General features: G+C 36.4%; 1 protein-coding gene across 4 annotated transcripts in view; it reads right to left on the bottom strand.

Annotated features, from left to right (window-relative positions):
- The window catches only part of LOC149503569 (uncharacterized), a 29,863-nt gene extending 15,247 nt beyond the window's left edge, over nt 1–14,616 (bottom strand). For 3 of the 4 annotated variants that reach the window (XM_089730470.1, XM_089730475.1, XM_089730467.1), the window contains exons 1-9: nt 14,356–14,616; nt 13,561–14,239; nt 13,184–13,244; nt 13,032–13,111; nt 12,141–12,222; nt 11,368–11,527; nt 11,029–11,112; nt 10,512–10,620; nt 5,746–6,066 (exon numbers count right to left, since the gene is read on the bottom strand). In XM_089730470.1, coding sequence (XP_089586596.1) covers nt 5,746–6,066; nt 10,512–10,620; nt 11,029–11,112; nt 11,368–11,527; nt 12,141–12,222; nt 13,032–13,111; nt 13,184–13,244; nt 13,561–14,239; nt 14,356–14,382 — 1,603 coding nt within the window. In that variant the 5' untranslated portion in view covers nt 14,383–14,616. Of the gene's footprint in view, nt 1–1,567; nt 2,583–5,745; nt 6,067–10,511; nt 10,621–11,028; nt 11,113–11,367; nt 11,528–12,140; nt 12,223–13,031; nt 13,112–13,183; nt 13,245–13,560; nt 14,240–14,355 lie in introns of those variants that run through there. The other variant, XM_089730478.1, reaches the window with a different exon arrangement.
- Nucleotides 14,617–15,310: the final 694 nt, after the last annotated feature.

Here is a 15,310-nt window from a genome sequence, read left to right as displayed (position 1 = left end):
TGTTTACACCTCTGAACACCAACAGCTCACTTTTACTAGGGTTATACTTTAAGCCATGATCCTCAGCATAGGATTCACATATGGAAAACAACTTTCTTAACCCACATATTGATGGGCTCAGCAGCACCATGTCATACGCATAGCTAATGTTATTAAGATACAAATCATCTATATGACAACCAACATGTGTGCTACTGAGCTCCTCAAGTAGCTTATTTACATAGATATTAAAGAGCCTCGGGGAGGTCAAACCACCCTGCCTTACACCACATTCTAGTTTGTAAGGGTCCGACAGTACGTTGGACCACCGTACAAAGTTCCTCTGCTTCTCATACCACAAAGATAATATATTTACTAATGAAGGAGGTACACCCTCTCCCAGTAGCTTTTCCCACAAGATATTATAGGAAACAAGGTCAAAGGCTTTTGATAGGTCCAGGAAACAGGCATACACTGGTGTTTTCCTATCAGTATAGTATTTGACATAACCTATAATTATGAGAACGGCGTGCTTATGTGCCCTCAATGCGCAAGGAGTTTTGCCGCAAAGATAGGCTATATAAGCCATCTTCGAGCACACGAGCGCCAAATCGACGGATAGGAGTCAAAGTGGTCGCCATGGCCGAAATCGGTCGGATGAATCATCATCAGTATTTGACAGCATGCTTCAGTGCAAAAATGGCACTCTCAGTAGATAGCCCAGCACAAAATCCAAACTGTGTATCATGCAGTTTAGTGTATCCACTGAGATGTGAGTCAAGCACGCTGTCAAACACCTTGGCTATGACGGTTGCCAGTGAAATTGGTCTATAATTTCCCTTGTCCGCTATGTCTCCTGTCCTGTTTTTTACAATAGGTACAACTATTGTGTCCAACATCTCCCTTGGTAAGTGAGAATGCCCTACAAACAAATTGAACAACATAGTCAAAACTCTCGGCAGGTGAACACCAGAATTCTGGAGATGCTCGATGCTGAGTCCATCATTACCAGGAGACTTGCCTCTTTTCATACCCTTTATCACTTTTTTAATGGTTGTCACATGTATTCAATTTCGGTTAGCGTGGTATGGACATGTGATGCGTAAAGAGGAGATGTATGTGACTAGGAGATGTATAGAAATGGTAGTGCAAGGTAGAGGTCGACCGAAGAAGACATGGATGGAGTGTGTGAATGGCGATATTATTATAAGAGAGAGAAAGAGAGGAGTGAGTGTTGTGATGACGGCTGATAAAAGAGAACGGAATAGAAAAAATCGATGTGCCGATTCCACCTAGTGGGATAAGGTAGAGACAAAGAAGAAGATGTCTTCAAACAGAAATGCATGACTGATTCGCAGCAGACACAGGCAGGGTGGTATCTGGTTGTACCTAACCATGCAGGCTCACAAGACATCATACTTATAATATGGAGATCGTATGAAATTGGTCTGCAAAAATTTCGCAATTTACTCATTATAATAAGAGTAACAGAATAATAAGTATGTGATCGCTAAACTGTGTCCCTACACGCAATTTTTTTTTACAATAAATTTATTTTCTAGTTTTTAGTTGGATTTTCAATAAAAGCGTGTTTTTTTTTAACAATTATTTATTTTTCATTCTTGAGTTTCAGTAGCATTATCACTACATAGTATAAAACAAAGTCGCTTTCTTTGTCCTTATATCCCTACGTATGCTTAAATCTTTAAAACTACGCAACGGATTTTGATGCGTTTTTTTTTTAATAGATAAGAGTGATTGAAGAGGAAGGTTTATATGTATAATAACACCATTAAATAGTGGATAAATACTGTTATTTTTGAGGTTTCTAATGTGATGTCGTAAATAATCAATAGAAAAATTTCATGTTTCCGAAGCGAAGCGAGGGCCGGTCGCTAGTGCATAGTGCAATATTCATTAATGTACAATCACGCAAATACCACAGTTTTCAATTTGCTAAGTGAAAAAAATAAAGCGCTCAATTGAATTTGTTGTTTTGACTGCCGAAAGTAAATAACGGGAAAGTAATACCAACTGTTAAATAATAGAATTATCAGCGGACCTTGATAAGTCCGCTAAATTTCGAGTTAATCGGACGTTTTGAAGGGGGTCAAAATCACGGTCAAAGATTCCGTTACATACATGAACACGATACACACGCATGAAGCTAATAAACGCGTATTAAAATTTCATAAACTGCTCTATTGAAAAAAATGATTAGACTTCTAGCGCCATAGATTTTTGTTTATCAGTAAGAAGGAGCTGCCAAGCATCAATTATTGCAATACTAGGGTAAGATCCCAGGCCCCCAGACATCACGTATTTTCTGACGAACGAAATGTGGCCGATTGCGTAGTGTTAGTATGTACTAAAAACGCATGCCTACCTGCTACCTTGCTTAGACGGTCAATTTTCAGATATCAGGTACTCAAGGTACATAAAATCATTCCCTACTTCACGTAAATTCTTAAAGCTGATTTTTACATATATTTTAGGCAATATTCTTAAAAATAAGTCGCCAATACTCCCAGACACTCCGTCGGCCGAATTGCTTAGCAGACGCTTTGAAGCTCCCAATTTAATGACCTAACTTCACGTAAATTCTGAAAGCAGATTTTTATATATGTCCACCAGACAACTATTTTGAAACCTCTTACAAAAAGACAGACCGATCCAAGGGGCCAATCAACCCCTAAATTAAATTTAATACCTCTGTGGGTAAGAGCGCGAGGGCATTATTCGCGCGCATGGGGACTGAGTGAGACATGTATTAGGATATATTGACTTCTCTGTCTCTCTATCTCTCTTTTACAGTTGACTCATATCAATTAATTATTCATTTTAAAAGAAAATCAGTTAAAAATTAAATAATCAGGTTTATTTGGAATTAGCATCAACAGTTCGATGATTTTAATTGAACTCCAATTAAGTTTATTCTAATAAAAAAGCTGAAGAAGTTTTTATAATGTATAAATAATTATATGTAAAAAATAATTTCCAGAACCCATTGAATTTTAAGATTACATTTACGCAATAGCATACTACGAATTACGCTTTGCAAATGATTAATGTGCCAATACTGTTTTTTATTATTACTATGGTATCCAAAATAAAATAATATGGAACACTTATATTGTCAATGACTTACAAGTACATCTAATATATAAAATTCTCGAGTCACGGGGTGCGTGATTGAACTCCTCCGAAACGGCTCGACCGATTTTCGTGAATCATATCGGCCAGGGTGGAGAATCAAACAACATCTATTTTTCATCCCCCTAAATCTTAAGGCTTAGGGGGCTTAACCCCTAAATTTTTTTATTTATTTTTTAGACAAAATTTTGTTTTTATTTTTTTATGATACAGCATACAACTCTAAATTTTCACCCCTCTACGATCAACCTTTATTTTTTATTTGTTAATTAAAAACTTTAATTTTTTTTGCAAGAATTTTGTTTTTATTTTGTCATGACTTAGAATAAAAAAATTCATATTACTCAATTTTTCACCCCTCTACGATCAACCCTTATTTTTTATTTGTTAATTAAAAACTTTAATGTTTTTTTCAAGAATTTTGTTTTATTTTGTCATGAATTAAAATAAAAAATCTGATGTTACTCTCAATTTTTCATCCCTCTATGATCAACCCCTATTTTTTATTTGTTAATTAATTGCTTAGATGGATGGACGAGCTCACAGCCCACCTGGTGTTAAGTGTTTACTGGAGCCCATGGACATCTACAACGTATAAATGCGCCACCCACCTTGAGATATAAGTTCTAAGATCTCAGTATTGGTCAGAGATTGTTAACATCATAAAAACGATGACCTATGCTTGGAATGATCAAAAGCATCGAGTGGATCAGCAGGATCCAAAATGATGTGTTTAGGGCGAGTGCGACTGTTTTTTTTTTTATTGCTTAGATGAGTGGACGAGCTCACAGCCCACCTGGTGATAAGTGGTTACTGGAGCCCATAGACATCCACAAGGTAAATGCGCCACGCACCTTGAGATATAAATAAGTTCTAAGGTCTCAGTATAGTTACAACGGCTGCCCCGTCCTTCAAACCGAAACGCATTACTGCTTCACGGCAGAAATAGGCGGGGTGGTGGTACCTACCCGTGTGGACTCACAAGAGGTCCTACCACCAGTATTGTGTGTGTTGTCCATTCCTCTGGGTTGGTTATGTAATTAGAGTTTATTTAGGTCAAATCTTGTCAGTTAAATTAGAACCGTTTCCCACATTGGACAGGGTTGATTTTTTACACATTGGTTAAGTTTCTAAAGATGTATGGCGGTAAGTATACATGATTGCTGCACTCAAGCTTGGTTCCTGCATTCCCGATCCTGCGGACAGAATGGAAAGCAGTCGACGTCGCCCAAAACACGTCATCTCGGATCCTCCCGATCCACTAACGGTGCTTTTAGGTACTTCAAGGACCGGTCACCGTTCTCGTCGAACCAGTCGCTTGCGACGAAGGGCTCGACGAGTAAATTAACTCTCAGACACAGCCCACTGAGTTTCTCGCCGGATCTTCTCAGTGGGTCGCGTTTCCGATCCGGTGGTAGATTCTGCGAAGCACGGCTCTTGCTAGGGTTCGTGTTAGCAACGTCATCAGGTTTGAGCCCCGTGAGCTCACCTACAAACGTTAGGGTTACGCTGAAATAGCCTCTCAAGGCACTCAGCTTAGGTAGGGAAAAAAAAAAAACAAATTGGTTACTGACCACGAGCTTCTTAGCAGTTGGCCTCACAAATGTTGTATACGTTATCAATTATGATAACTGATTCTAAAAGTTACTAACACATGAATCTTGGTTTTGAACATATTGTTTTAATTGAAAATACTAATTGATTATTACGTATTTCAGTAAAAATAAGAATGGAATTAATTATTTGCAAAAATCATTCACGATTACGAATTCTTAGTTATTTAAACACGATTATGTGGACATAAGTCTTGTTTAGTAACATACCTTGATGAATAAATTTGAAAACGGTTGGTATACATGATTTTTAACCGACTTAAAAAAGGATGTGGTTCTCTATTTGACTGCATTTTTGGTGTGCGTGTTGATTTTGATGATTTATTTATTTATTTGAAAGCTAGTGCTTTTCGTGTGGTCCTATGTCAATTTTATCAAGGTATGACTATTAGCTGTTAATTATCCTTAATAAATTCCTTAAATAGGTATTACTGTCTTCAACTACATTGATGATATTCACATCGTATTTTGTTTTCATATCAGTTTTCTTTTTGGTTCAAAGTTTTATTATTAGATTAAATATATAAAAAATACTATTGCAATGTGTGCGGTGATTTCAATAACTTTATGGATATCGGTTTCTATTCGCGGAAAATATATGGAGAAGTTGTTGTAGTCTACAAGAACAAGACGCCTGGTGCTTTCGTATCGAGCGATGCGACTGATGCGATTTCGTACTTAAAATTCGTACTTAATAAATGTACACGAAACACTTGAAGGAATAACATGGTGTAATAATAATGAAATCCGCAAAAAATATAATTTGGGTAATTACTGGTGTTAGGGCGTATTTAGAGCCCATACAGATAAGTCCCACCACCCGTATATTTCTGCTGTCAAGCAGTTGAATGCGTTTTAGTTTGAAGAGTAGGGCAGCCGTTGTACTCGGCATTTTTTATTTCTATGGACTCCCGTAACCACAAAATATTAGGTGGGCCGTGAGCACGTCCACATCTGGGCAATAAAACAAAAATCAAATGATGATGAAGTTTATACTCACTCCTGGTCGCAGGTGGACAGGTACTGCCGTAAAAAGGGCTGGCAGACGATACTCCCGATAACTGATATGGCACTATCCCATTCGGCTGCATAGGAGGAGTTGCTACTTTTGCTTGCGGGAGCGTAGTCGTCACGTGACTACTATTAACAGCAATCGGAATTTTCTTCTGATTAGCTTCAATTGTTACCTCTTTTTGTCGATTCACAAAACCATTTACGGGGCTGTTCATCAATGCAGTATTTTTCACAACGCTCGATGCATTTATTCGTATTTCAGTATTTATTTCTGTATTACGCGCTTCTGGTTTTCTTTCTTTACTAGCTGTAGAAGAAAAAATATTGAAATAAATTAGTAAAATTTTACCAAAAAACAGTTACGAAGTCGCGGTGGCCTAAAGAAGGTGTTCGAATCCCTCAGATAAGAATCAACTACTAAAATACGTATTTAACAAAGGACAATGCCCATTTTCTATGGGCGTTTTGGCCCCTAAAAAAAGTTGTCGGGTGATGATGATTTTAACTTAATTTGATAGACAAAGAAATATCGTTTCATATTCAGAAAACGATTTTTATATTCTCACCCAGGTTTAAGAGAAATCTGTTTTTTTCTGCAGCTAAAATTAAGTTGTTAATTGTTTTCTTCGAAATCAATAATCGCTCTCATCATTATTTACAGTATTAAATAAGTTAATTGTGGTTAATGTTGCTAGAAATAAGCCCTTACGTACATTTTATTATTATTATATCCTCATAATAATAATAAAATGAAATGAAATCCGGAAGCCGGCAACGATATTGTTGTTGTTGTTTTTAAATTCGCCAACAAGCAGGCAAAGAGCGTAGCCTATACAGCCTAGTCTGTCATAGTTATATTTTTTATGTTAATAAAAATCCGGTGTATTTCTTTTTATTGCTTTTTGGGAGTTTTGACGTCAACTTGATGAATAGCACATTGAGTGAGCGTGAATTTCCGCAACCTTTTATCTTGAAAAAAAAAAAAACAGTCACTGCTATGTTAGCCACGGTTTTATTCCAATGCCTCAATAATCGTGAACAACGATTATTGACATTTAATACACAAAACAACACCCAATTTGTATATTATACATCACAATAAGCTATTAAAAAAACATAAAATAAAACTTCAAGTGACGCTTCACTCGGGTTGCTCTCTGCCAAAACTCTCTGATCATATATAATAAGAATAGAGTAATGGTAGGCCATTGAGATTTTTACTAATGGAATCATTAATATCTAAAAATATTAAATAATTTATGGTTTTAAGTAATAATTATTATTACAATACATAAATATTGAATTGAACAACAATAAACTAAAAAGTCTGAATTATAACCATTAGCAGTTTTTTTAATTTGTTGTTCAAGTCACAGACAACTCTTTCGTTTGTCAGCATATAAGTAAACTATAAGGCTATATGGGGCTAATTTTCCCTTTGTCTATTGGCGAATTTAAAAACTATGGCACTCAGTTTTGGGATGTTATCAAATAAGTAATTTATATTTTTGTAAAACAATGCCAGGGTGAAAGAAATGTTGATACATAAACTAAACAACATGAAAAAATAAGGCATAGTTTTTCAAGTACAAATAGTTTTGTCATGAAGTTGGCCCACTTTTGGGCATTGTCCTTTACACCAATGACTTCCACGGTAAAAAAACAACATCTTGTAATAAATACCAAAATCGCAAAAATTGTAATTTGCGTAATTACTGATGGTAGGGTGTCTCGTGAACTCGCACGTCCCACTGAGTTTCTGAGAGAACGTCAGTCGGTAGCGACAGGTCCGGTCCCATCTTCGTGACGAGGACGCGGCGCTGCATGCGTACGCGAGCATGTGCTCTGCCGTGCCTTCATCGCAGTCACTGCAGTGGTGGCTCTTCGGCGTCAGCTCCCTACGGGCGACGAGGTGCAGGTAGCGACCGAAACAGCCGTATCCCGTGAGTACCTGCGTCGCCCGAAAGGTGAGATGTTCTTGGTTGTGTTGCGATCCATCCAGTCCGAGAGGGCTAGACTTGGGTTGCCTCGACGATTCGTCGCCCGCAGGCGAGGTCCGGCTGGCAGCGACACACCTCGAGCGCGGCCTTCCGAGATTGGAGCCTCCGCACTCGAAATTCCGCCGCGCCGGAATGCGGCTCCCCCTTGGTGCGGAGATCGCATCGCCATGCGTAAATCCTTGGCGAGCATCTTCGTTTCCAGGTTCCAGGGAGACGTCCCGGCGAGCACGCACGCCACCTCGAACGAGACGGTGCGATACACGCGAACCGTCTTGATCGTAATCGCGCGCCGTAGACGTTGCAACGCCGTGACCTTGTCGTGGGTTAGGGCGCAACGACATACGGGAGCTCCGTACAGGGCCATCGACCGCACCACCCTTTTCAGTAAGCTTTCGACCACAAGTGCAACAAATTCGTAAGGCAATATATTATACTAATATTTTCGATGGTCGAAATGAGATACATTTCTATGAAAATAGACATGTATTTTATTTTAACTGTCTTATTTCTTCTTTTTTTATTGCACGTATATTTAAGTAGACGAGCATATGGCCCATCTGATGGTGAGTTGTTAACGTCGCTCATGGACTTCAGCACTGCCAGAGGCATAGCCAAGGCGCTGTCTGCCGTCTTATTAGCGACATTAAATTATATATATTGGCCATTTTTTGTACAACACGTTAATAATTCAGGCCTCAGCCAATTTCGATAGCCCTACTGAAATTCTCTACCATAGTGTGCGCGGAAGCGCTAGTCACCGCCTGAGATATGTGAGAGGCAGGGCGGGGGAGGTAGACAAGCGTCAAGCTAACTCAGTCTGCCGTGGACTACCGCGACGGTGACACGATTCAGTTTTTCGAGATAAAATATCCTAAGATGGGTCCACCAATTACAAGACCAATGTTTTTTTTTTTTTTTTTTTTTTTTTTTTTTTTTTTTTTATTGCCCTTGTAGGCAGACGAGCACACGGCCCACCTGATGGTGAGTGGTTACCGTCGCCCATGGACTTCAGCAATGCCAGGGGCAGAGCCAAGCCGCTGCCTACCGCTTAATACTCTCCACAAGCCTCGTTTGAAGAAGGACATGTCATAGCGCTCGGGAAACACCGTGGAGGGGAGCTCATTCCATAGCCGGATGGTACGTGGCAAAAAAGACCTCTGGAAACGCACTGTGGATGACCGCAGTGGCTCCAGGTAGTATGGATGAACTCTACTCCGGTGGCGGGCGGTGCGATGGTAAAAACGAGATGCCGGTATCATCTCGAACAATTCCTCAGAGCACTCATGTAAAATGTAATTTACAATGTGTACAGTTTTTTTCTCAGAACGTAATGAGAATTATAGCTAAAGGAAATTCGAATCGGCAAACGTCGGAAAAACCAAAATTTACTTATCCACGAAAACCTAAAGAAATAAAAAAGAGAATAACAGTGAATATTTCGACATGGGGGTGTTACGAAGGAAAATTCATCAGTTTTTGTTGATAAAAAAATCAAAATTGATAAAGATTATTTTTTTATAATGTACTATAACATTGATAGTGTTTTGTGATTTACTTGTTAAGAAATGTTAATTTGCTTATAAATTTGTTTTGTATCGTAAATAATAAAATATAATAAACACTTTTGAATGTGCTTTTTTGTTTAACCAGGAAATACAATATTACAATTAGGCACCCATTACATTAATTCGTACATGTTATTCTGAGATTTATCTGCACTTAAATATAATATCGTGTGCGTCTTGTCAATCTCGCCCTTCCCCGTCTCACCCCGCCACATACCTCAGAAGGTGGCTAGCGCTTCCGCGCGCACTTTAATAACAGAAGCCTAGCATAGAATCTTTCGTCCACTTAAAAGGTTCAACATGAAACAAAACTACAACACTGGCTATCTGCCTGAAATAAGCCACACTTAATCCTATAGGGCAGAAGTCTTTAGAAGTCATTTGATTTTGTTATCTGTGACAGATAGACCACTAATTCATACAAAATCTAACAACAGAATCTAATACTGGATTTAAATTATAGAACTATGAAGCTCTTGTTAGCCATGATGCATGGAATCATATAATGTCTTAATCAAGACCATTCAACAATTTTTGGCTCATCAAATGGTTTGTTCTTTGAAGCCTTGTCTCAGAATTATTCTGCGCATGTGAAGTTGTTCAAATCAAACATCATATTGTATTTGGGTATAATTCCATAACTTCAAGAGATGCACTCGCGGTAACATGCCTTATGTGCTCATTGTACATAATTTTTGTACGGTGTCAACTGCACAATATTAAATTTCCTCCTCCAGTGACTATCATTATAATGATACATAATGATTTGCAAATAGAAGTAGATATACACACTTTCTTAATATGAATATCCTTATCAGTATTTCAAAGATGTCTCCAGAATGTGTACCCACTACAAAAAACTAACTGGGAAGTGTGCATGATATTCTGAACAACTTCGGATCTTGTTAGAGCAGCACATTATAATCAAACAAAGCTTAATGATCGAAATAATGGTAAACATGCCTATTATTGTACTTGACTCAGCCAAACTGTCTTAAATTACTTAAACTGAGTTCCTAAGTGAAATATAATTACACATTAACAAACTTCATTAACAAAGATTATGATTCATTTTGCACATGTGATATGCATGCATAATTAATGAACATCATTATATTTGACCGTCTCGCATGTGCAGCCCAAGTACAACAACATACAAATAATCGATCTTTTAAGAATAGCATTACCTAGCAATCCCAGCAATTTTAGCAATCTTGTTGAATCATTTAGATTTGAAGATCTTCTTCTAGTTAAAGTAGTCAAAACTGCATCTTCTAATGGATACTGCGATTGTGTCTGTTAATAAATTAATACAGTTAATTACGGTAAATTTAGATCCGAAAATCCACCATGACATCCTAATACTGAGAAAATTTACAAAAAAAGGTTTTTAAATAATTCATATACATGCGCTATTGCTTAAAATTCACAACAAAGAATTTGACAATGTTTTTTTTCATTTTGCTTTTACGCCCTTTTAGAAAAATATATGAGAAAATATTTACATAAAACACATTCGCATGGATGTGGCAAGAGAATTAAACTGGACGAAGTTACTCTTTTAATAAATAATACATATATGGTGTTTGTATATTTTATTATAGTTGTGACTTTATATACCTAGGTATTATTGGTGGTTAATTTATTTTGGTAGGTAAAAAATAGGGGTCTACATATTTTTGATAATGCTAACAGAATACTTACTAGTTTTAAATTTTTTAATTTCCCTTTTGACACCACATGCTTCAATAGCTCTACCAGGACAGCTTTTGTTGATGTTGTTACACCCTTAAAAAAATTACCAACCAAACTATAGTAAAGTATATATACATATATATATATATTTTATACTGTGTAGTATTAATATGTAAATTATGGATAGTACATCAGATAAATACAAGCATTACAAGAAATTGAATTTATCGACTGAGCAAAATTAAGATTTTAATTTTTTTATTTAATTAGGCACTGCATTATTTAATTTTGTATTGATATCAAAGCTTAAAAAATAATAAAGAAAACTTTTAAGTAACTTGAAATTACCTCAATGTAATCATCGAACCATTGATAAAATTCAGGGTCAATGTTTGCTTTCAGCACTGCAACTGCACGCTCATGCTCCACCATCTTCATCTTCAGCATCTTTGACTTGTTTTCTTGTTCTTTTTCAAGGTCTTTCATTTCTTGTTTGTAAAGTTCAATCCTGTGTAAATTTATTTAAAGTTTAATCATCAGCAATTAAGGAATACAAAAGCGAAAGCCAACATAATACATACTTTATTAAATAAAATTTTAATGGGTACAGTATTTTAATTTCTTCGCTATAATTACATTTATTATTGCAACACTTCATGTATTATGCTTCTGCACTCAGACGCAATGTAATAAAAATTTTAATTCTAAAAATATAAGCACAAATAATACAAATTTCACAGTAATTTTCGCGTTTTTTGTTAGATTTTAATAGTGTAGAAGTAAATCTTTCAAGTACATCAAAATTTCACATCTTGTATTATAGTATGTAAGCAATTTTTTTAGATATAAAAAAATAAATGGTAATGCTGTGACAAATTGAAAATTATTATGACTGGCTTGATTTCATATATTCATTTCTATTTATCTCTAAAATAGTATTTCTTTGCATTAGATTTCATATATTACAATGTAAACATTATGTACAAGTTGTATGAAGGAAAATATAAAACGATTTTTTTAAAATTAAAAATCGCCTTGCTAGTAATATTAACTATATATGTTTGCATTTTACCTGTAATAATTTCATGCGTACAAATAAAGACGAATATTTCATATCAAACCTGAGTTCCCTCTGCACACAGTTATTGCAGTCGCTTTCTAAAGAATTCGCGTCATCCAGTTTTGCCATCTTTCTTTGTCCAGCTGAGAACAAATCAATGAGCGCCAAGCAAATCATAACACAAGAACAGTTGATAAGATCATAATTTTTTATAGGTTTTAAAATATTGAGAGAACAACATAAAAATATGAATAATGTGAAAATATATAATGATAGCACAGCCTTTTTAGATATAGCAATTTAACTAGGCTGTGATTAATTTATAATATTGCTTTCATTGAAAAAATTGCATATAAATAAAATCGCATAGTTAAAATAATAATAACATAACTATTTTTACATGCATTTAATTGCGGTTGGTGTTGTAGATCAATGTTTTATACAAAACACATTGGAGCAACACAATTGTGCAGTAGTGTTTAGCTTTTATTGCAGTGGGCAGACAGTCAGACCACATAATGTAACTATTTGTACCTTACATTATGTGATTGCGATTGCACAGCTCGAGACATAAGGCTAAAATAACAAATAGCTTGTTACATAGCGCTTGATGCTTTATATATATATTTTTTTAGTTATTAATAATAAATTTATAAATTAGAGATCTTTTAATTTTTAAGCACATTTCTATTGATAAGGGCAACATAAACATTTTATGTTTATCACAATTCTCTTTGATTCGAGGGTCCACTGCAACCACATATTGATGTCTATGAACAAGAGGTAGCCTCTACTGTTTTCTAAGTTTTTTTCAATAAGCAACACCAACCAATTATTTTATTCAAATTAACTTAAAATAACAGTAGCAAAATGCTTTTCGCATCAAGCGAATTTGCTTTTAATTAGTTCATATCGCTTAGCATTTTGAAATTAAATAAATAACTTTCATTACCTTTGCAAGAATCGAATGCAGGCCGTTTTATAGCACCATTCATCTGAGGTAATGGTGGTGGAGGTTTACTTGCATCAAAGCTGTGGAAAAAAAAGTTTTTCATAATTTATTGGTATTATAAATTAATTAATTGTTATTTGTTAATAACTTACCCTGGTGGAGGAGGCTGATTTAGTATATGTAGGCCTGTTGTACTCATTGTAGTATTTGGAACTGAAAAAATAAAACTTAAATGATATCTATTGGTGATTTTATTGTAGACTAGTTCTTAACAAGTGAAGGTAGTGGCATAGTGTGGTAGTCATATTATTATATTTTCGTTTAAAGGATGGTACAGCTACTATATACATATATAAAATACAGTTGGGACATCAACATCATGTGCCAAAGTAATTTCTGTAAGCTTGAAAAATAAAAATTTCAAGTCAACTGTTTCAAAAAAATATATCAGTTTATCTAAATGTTTTACAATACAAATGCAAATTGATTAAAAGAAGGCATCACAAATAGTTATAAATAAAGAAAATACCTGGTTTTGCTGGTGTCAACTTTTGGGTTGATGTGGAAGCCACTGCTGTTGTGGATGTTGTTGTTATTGTTACCGCCTTTGTTGGCTGAGGGAGTGGAGCCTTCGGTAGTGGAGGAAGAGGAGGAGGTGGTGGTGGTGGTAATGCCAGCATTGACTGCAGAGAAGAACAAGATGGATGCGATACTGGTATTGAGGGCCCTGCCACTGATGCTACGGGTGGTGGCGGTGGCGGTGGTTTTGTTAAATAATCTCCAACGTTAAACATAGAACCTGTTTTTTGAGATTTCTCCACCACCATTTTTGCTGTAGGTGAATCTTTTAGAGCTGCGTATCTTTCAGCTAGCAAACGAGGTATTTTGCCTTCTTTTTCAAATAGCTTTTGCTCCTCATCAGAAACATGGAGAAATGTACAACCAGGTCTACTGCAAGTAACTTTGTTTTGAAAATCGCGGCAAAACTTTACGGTTTCTTTCAAAACTTTTAGGTCTAGTTTGTGAAGGTGAATACACTCAGTTCCTTTAGTGCATTTTCCCCAGAGGAAGTCGCGACAAATTTCTTTCGGTTTCTTTTTTTGTTCCGATGATGACGCGGTTATCTTCATTCGAGGGTCCGTTGGGGGCGCTGTTAGTCGCGATATGGGCTGCTGGCGGCCATTTTGTGCGTTGTTGTTATTCATGAGCTAAAATACCACGCAAAATACCATTACGCTTGACAAAATTACAAAGAATACACCAAAATTAGGTACTTTTAGTAGATACAAATCTGCTTCTACTTTGCGTTAGAAATACAGCATACCTGCGTTGCTACTTTTGCCGATGTCATAAGTTTGATTTAGAAATTCTAAGACTAAAACGGCCAAGTCAGCCACAAAAAATTATAGCATTCCGAGTAATTTTATTTTAATTATTCCTCACTTATGATCAATTTATTTTTATAACCGACAAATTGTGGGTAAAGAAAATACCTCGTAATAACAAGGCAATGCCTGTAGAACTGTAATGTGTATATCTCAAAATTCTCAAATATTATGTGTATAATCTATGGTATCTATGCCGTAGATTATCTTCGTAGAAATTTTGAAAAAGTTTGAAGGTAATTTTACACAGATTACTTATATGTAACACAGTGGAATTTTGTGAACCTTAATGGTAGTTTTCCAATTACAGCACAAGAGCGCATTATGCGGCATAATGCTCAACCAAGCTTCATCATAATGCGACTCAGTGACGCACAATGCCGAATTATGCTGAAGCTTAGTTGAGCATTATGCCGCATAATGCGCTCTTGTGCTGTAATTGGAAAACTACCAATATGGACTCTCCAAATGGAATTTAATAAGAATACGGCTTACGACACCAAGTATTTATTTCATAAAAGGCTTTCCCATAGAATTATTAATTCGATACCACAACTACAGCTATTAGCTTTCTGTACTTTTTTGGCTGAACCCATGTTGCCCAGAGTAAGGCGTCTGCAGATGAGAAGCAGTGCGGCAGGCATCATCGCCATTTCTTCCCAATTTGTAATGATCTGACAAAGTTGACATGGTGTCAGCACTGTTCCCACAAGATCGGGAAGATTTCGTTGCTCTCTGTAATGGGGGACAACGGTGATACCTCTGCTGAGTTGAGCATATCAGCATTCATAACGTGGCACACTTCCGTATGGCCCAGACAAAAATTTGCGCACAGAACGCGGCCACTGGTCCGGATGCAGTTCTTGGCCGGTTTTAGTTCTTGGGCTCTTGGTC

This window comes from Bombyx mandarina, chromosome 01 (genome assembly GCF_030267445.1).
Source record: "Bombyx mandarina strain Sakado chromosome 01, ASM3026744v2".
Taxonomy (NCBI): Eukaryota; Metazoa; Arthropoda; class Insecta; order Lepidoptera; family Bombycidae; genus Bombyx; species Bombyx mandarina.
Note: the sequence above shows the minus strand (reverse complement) of the source record. Positions and strands in the feature narration are given on the sequence as shown.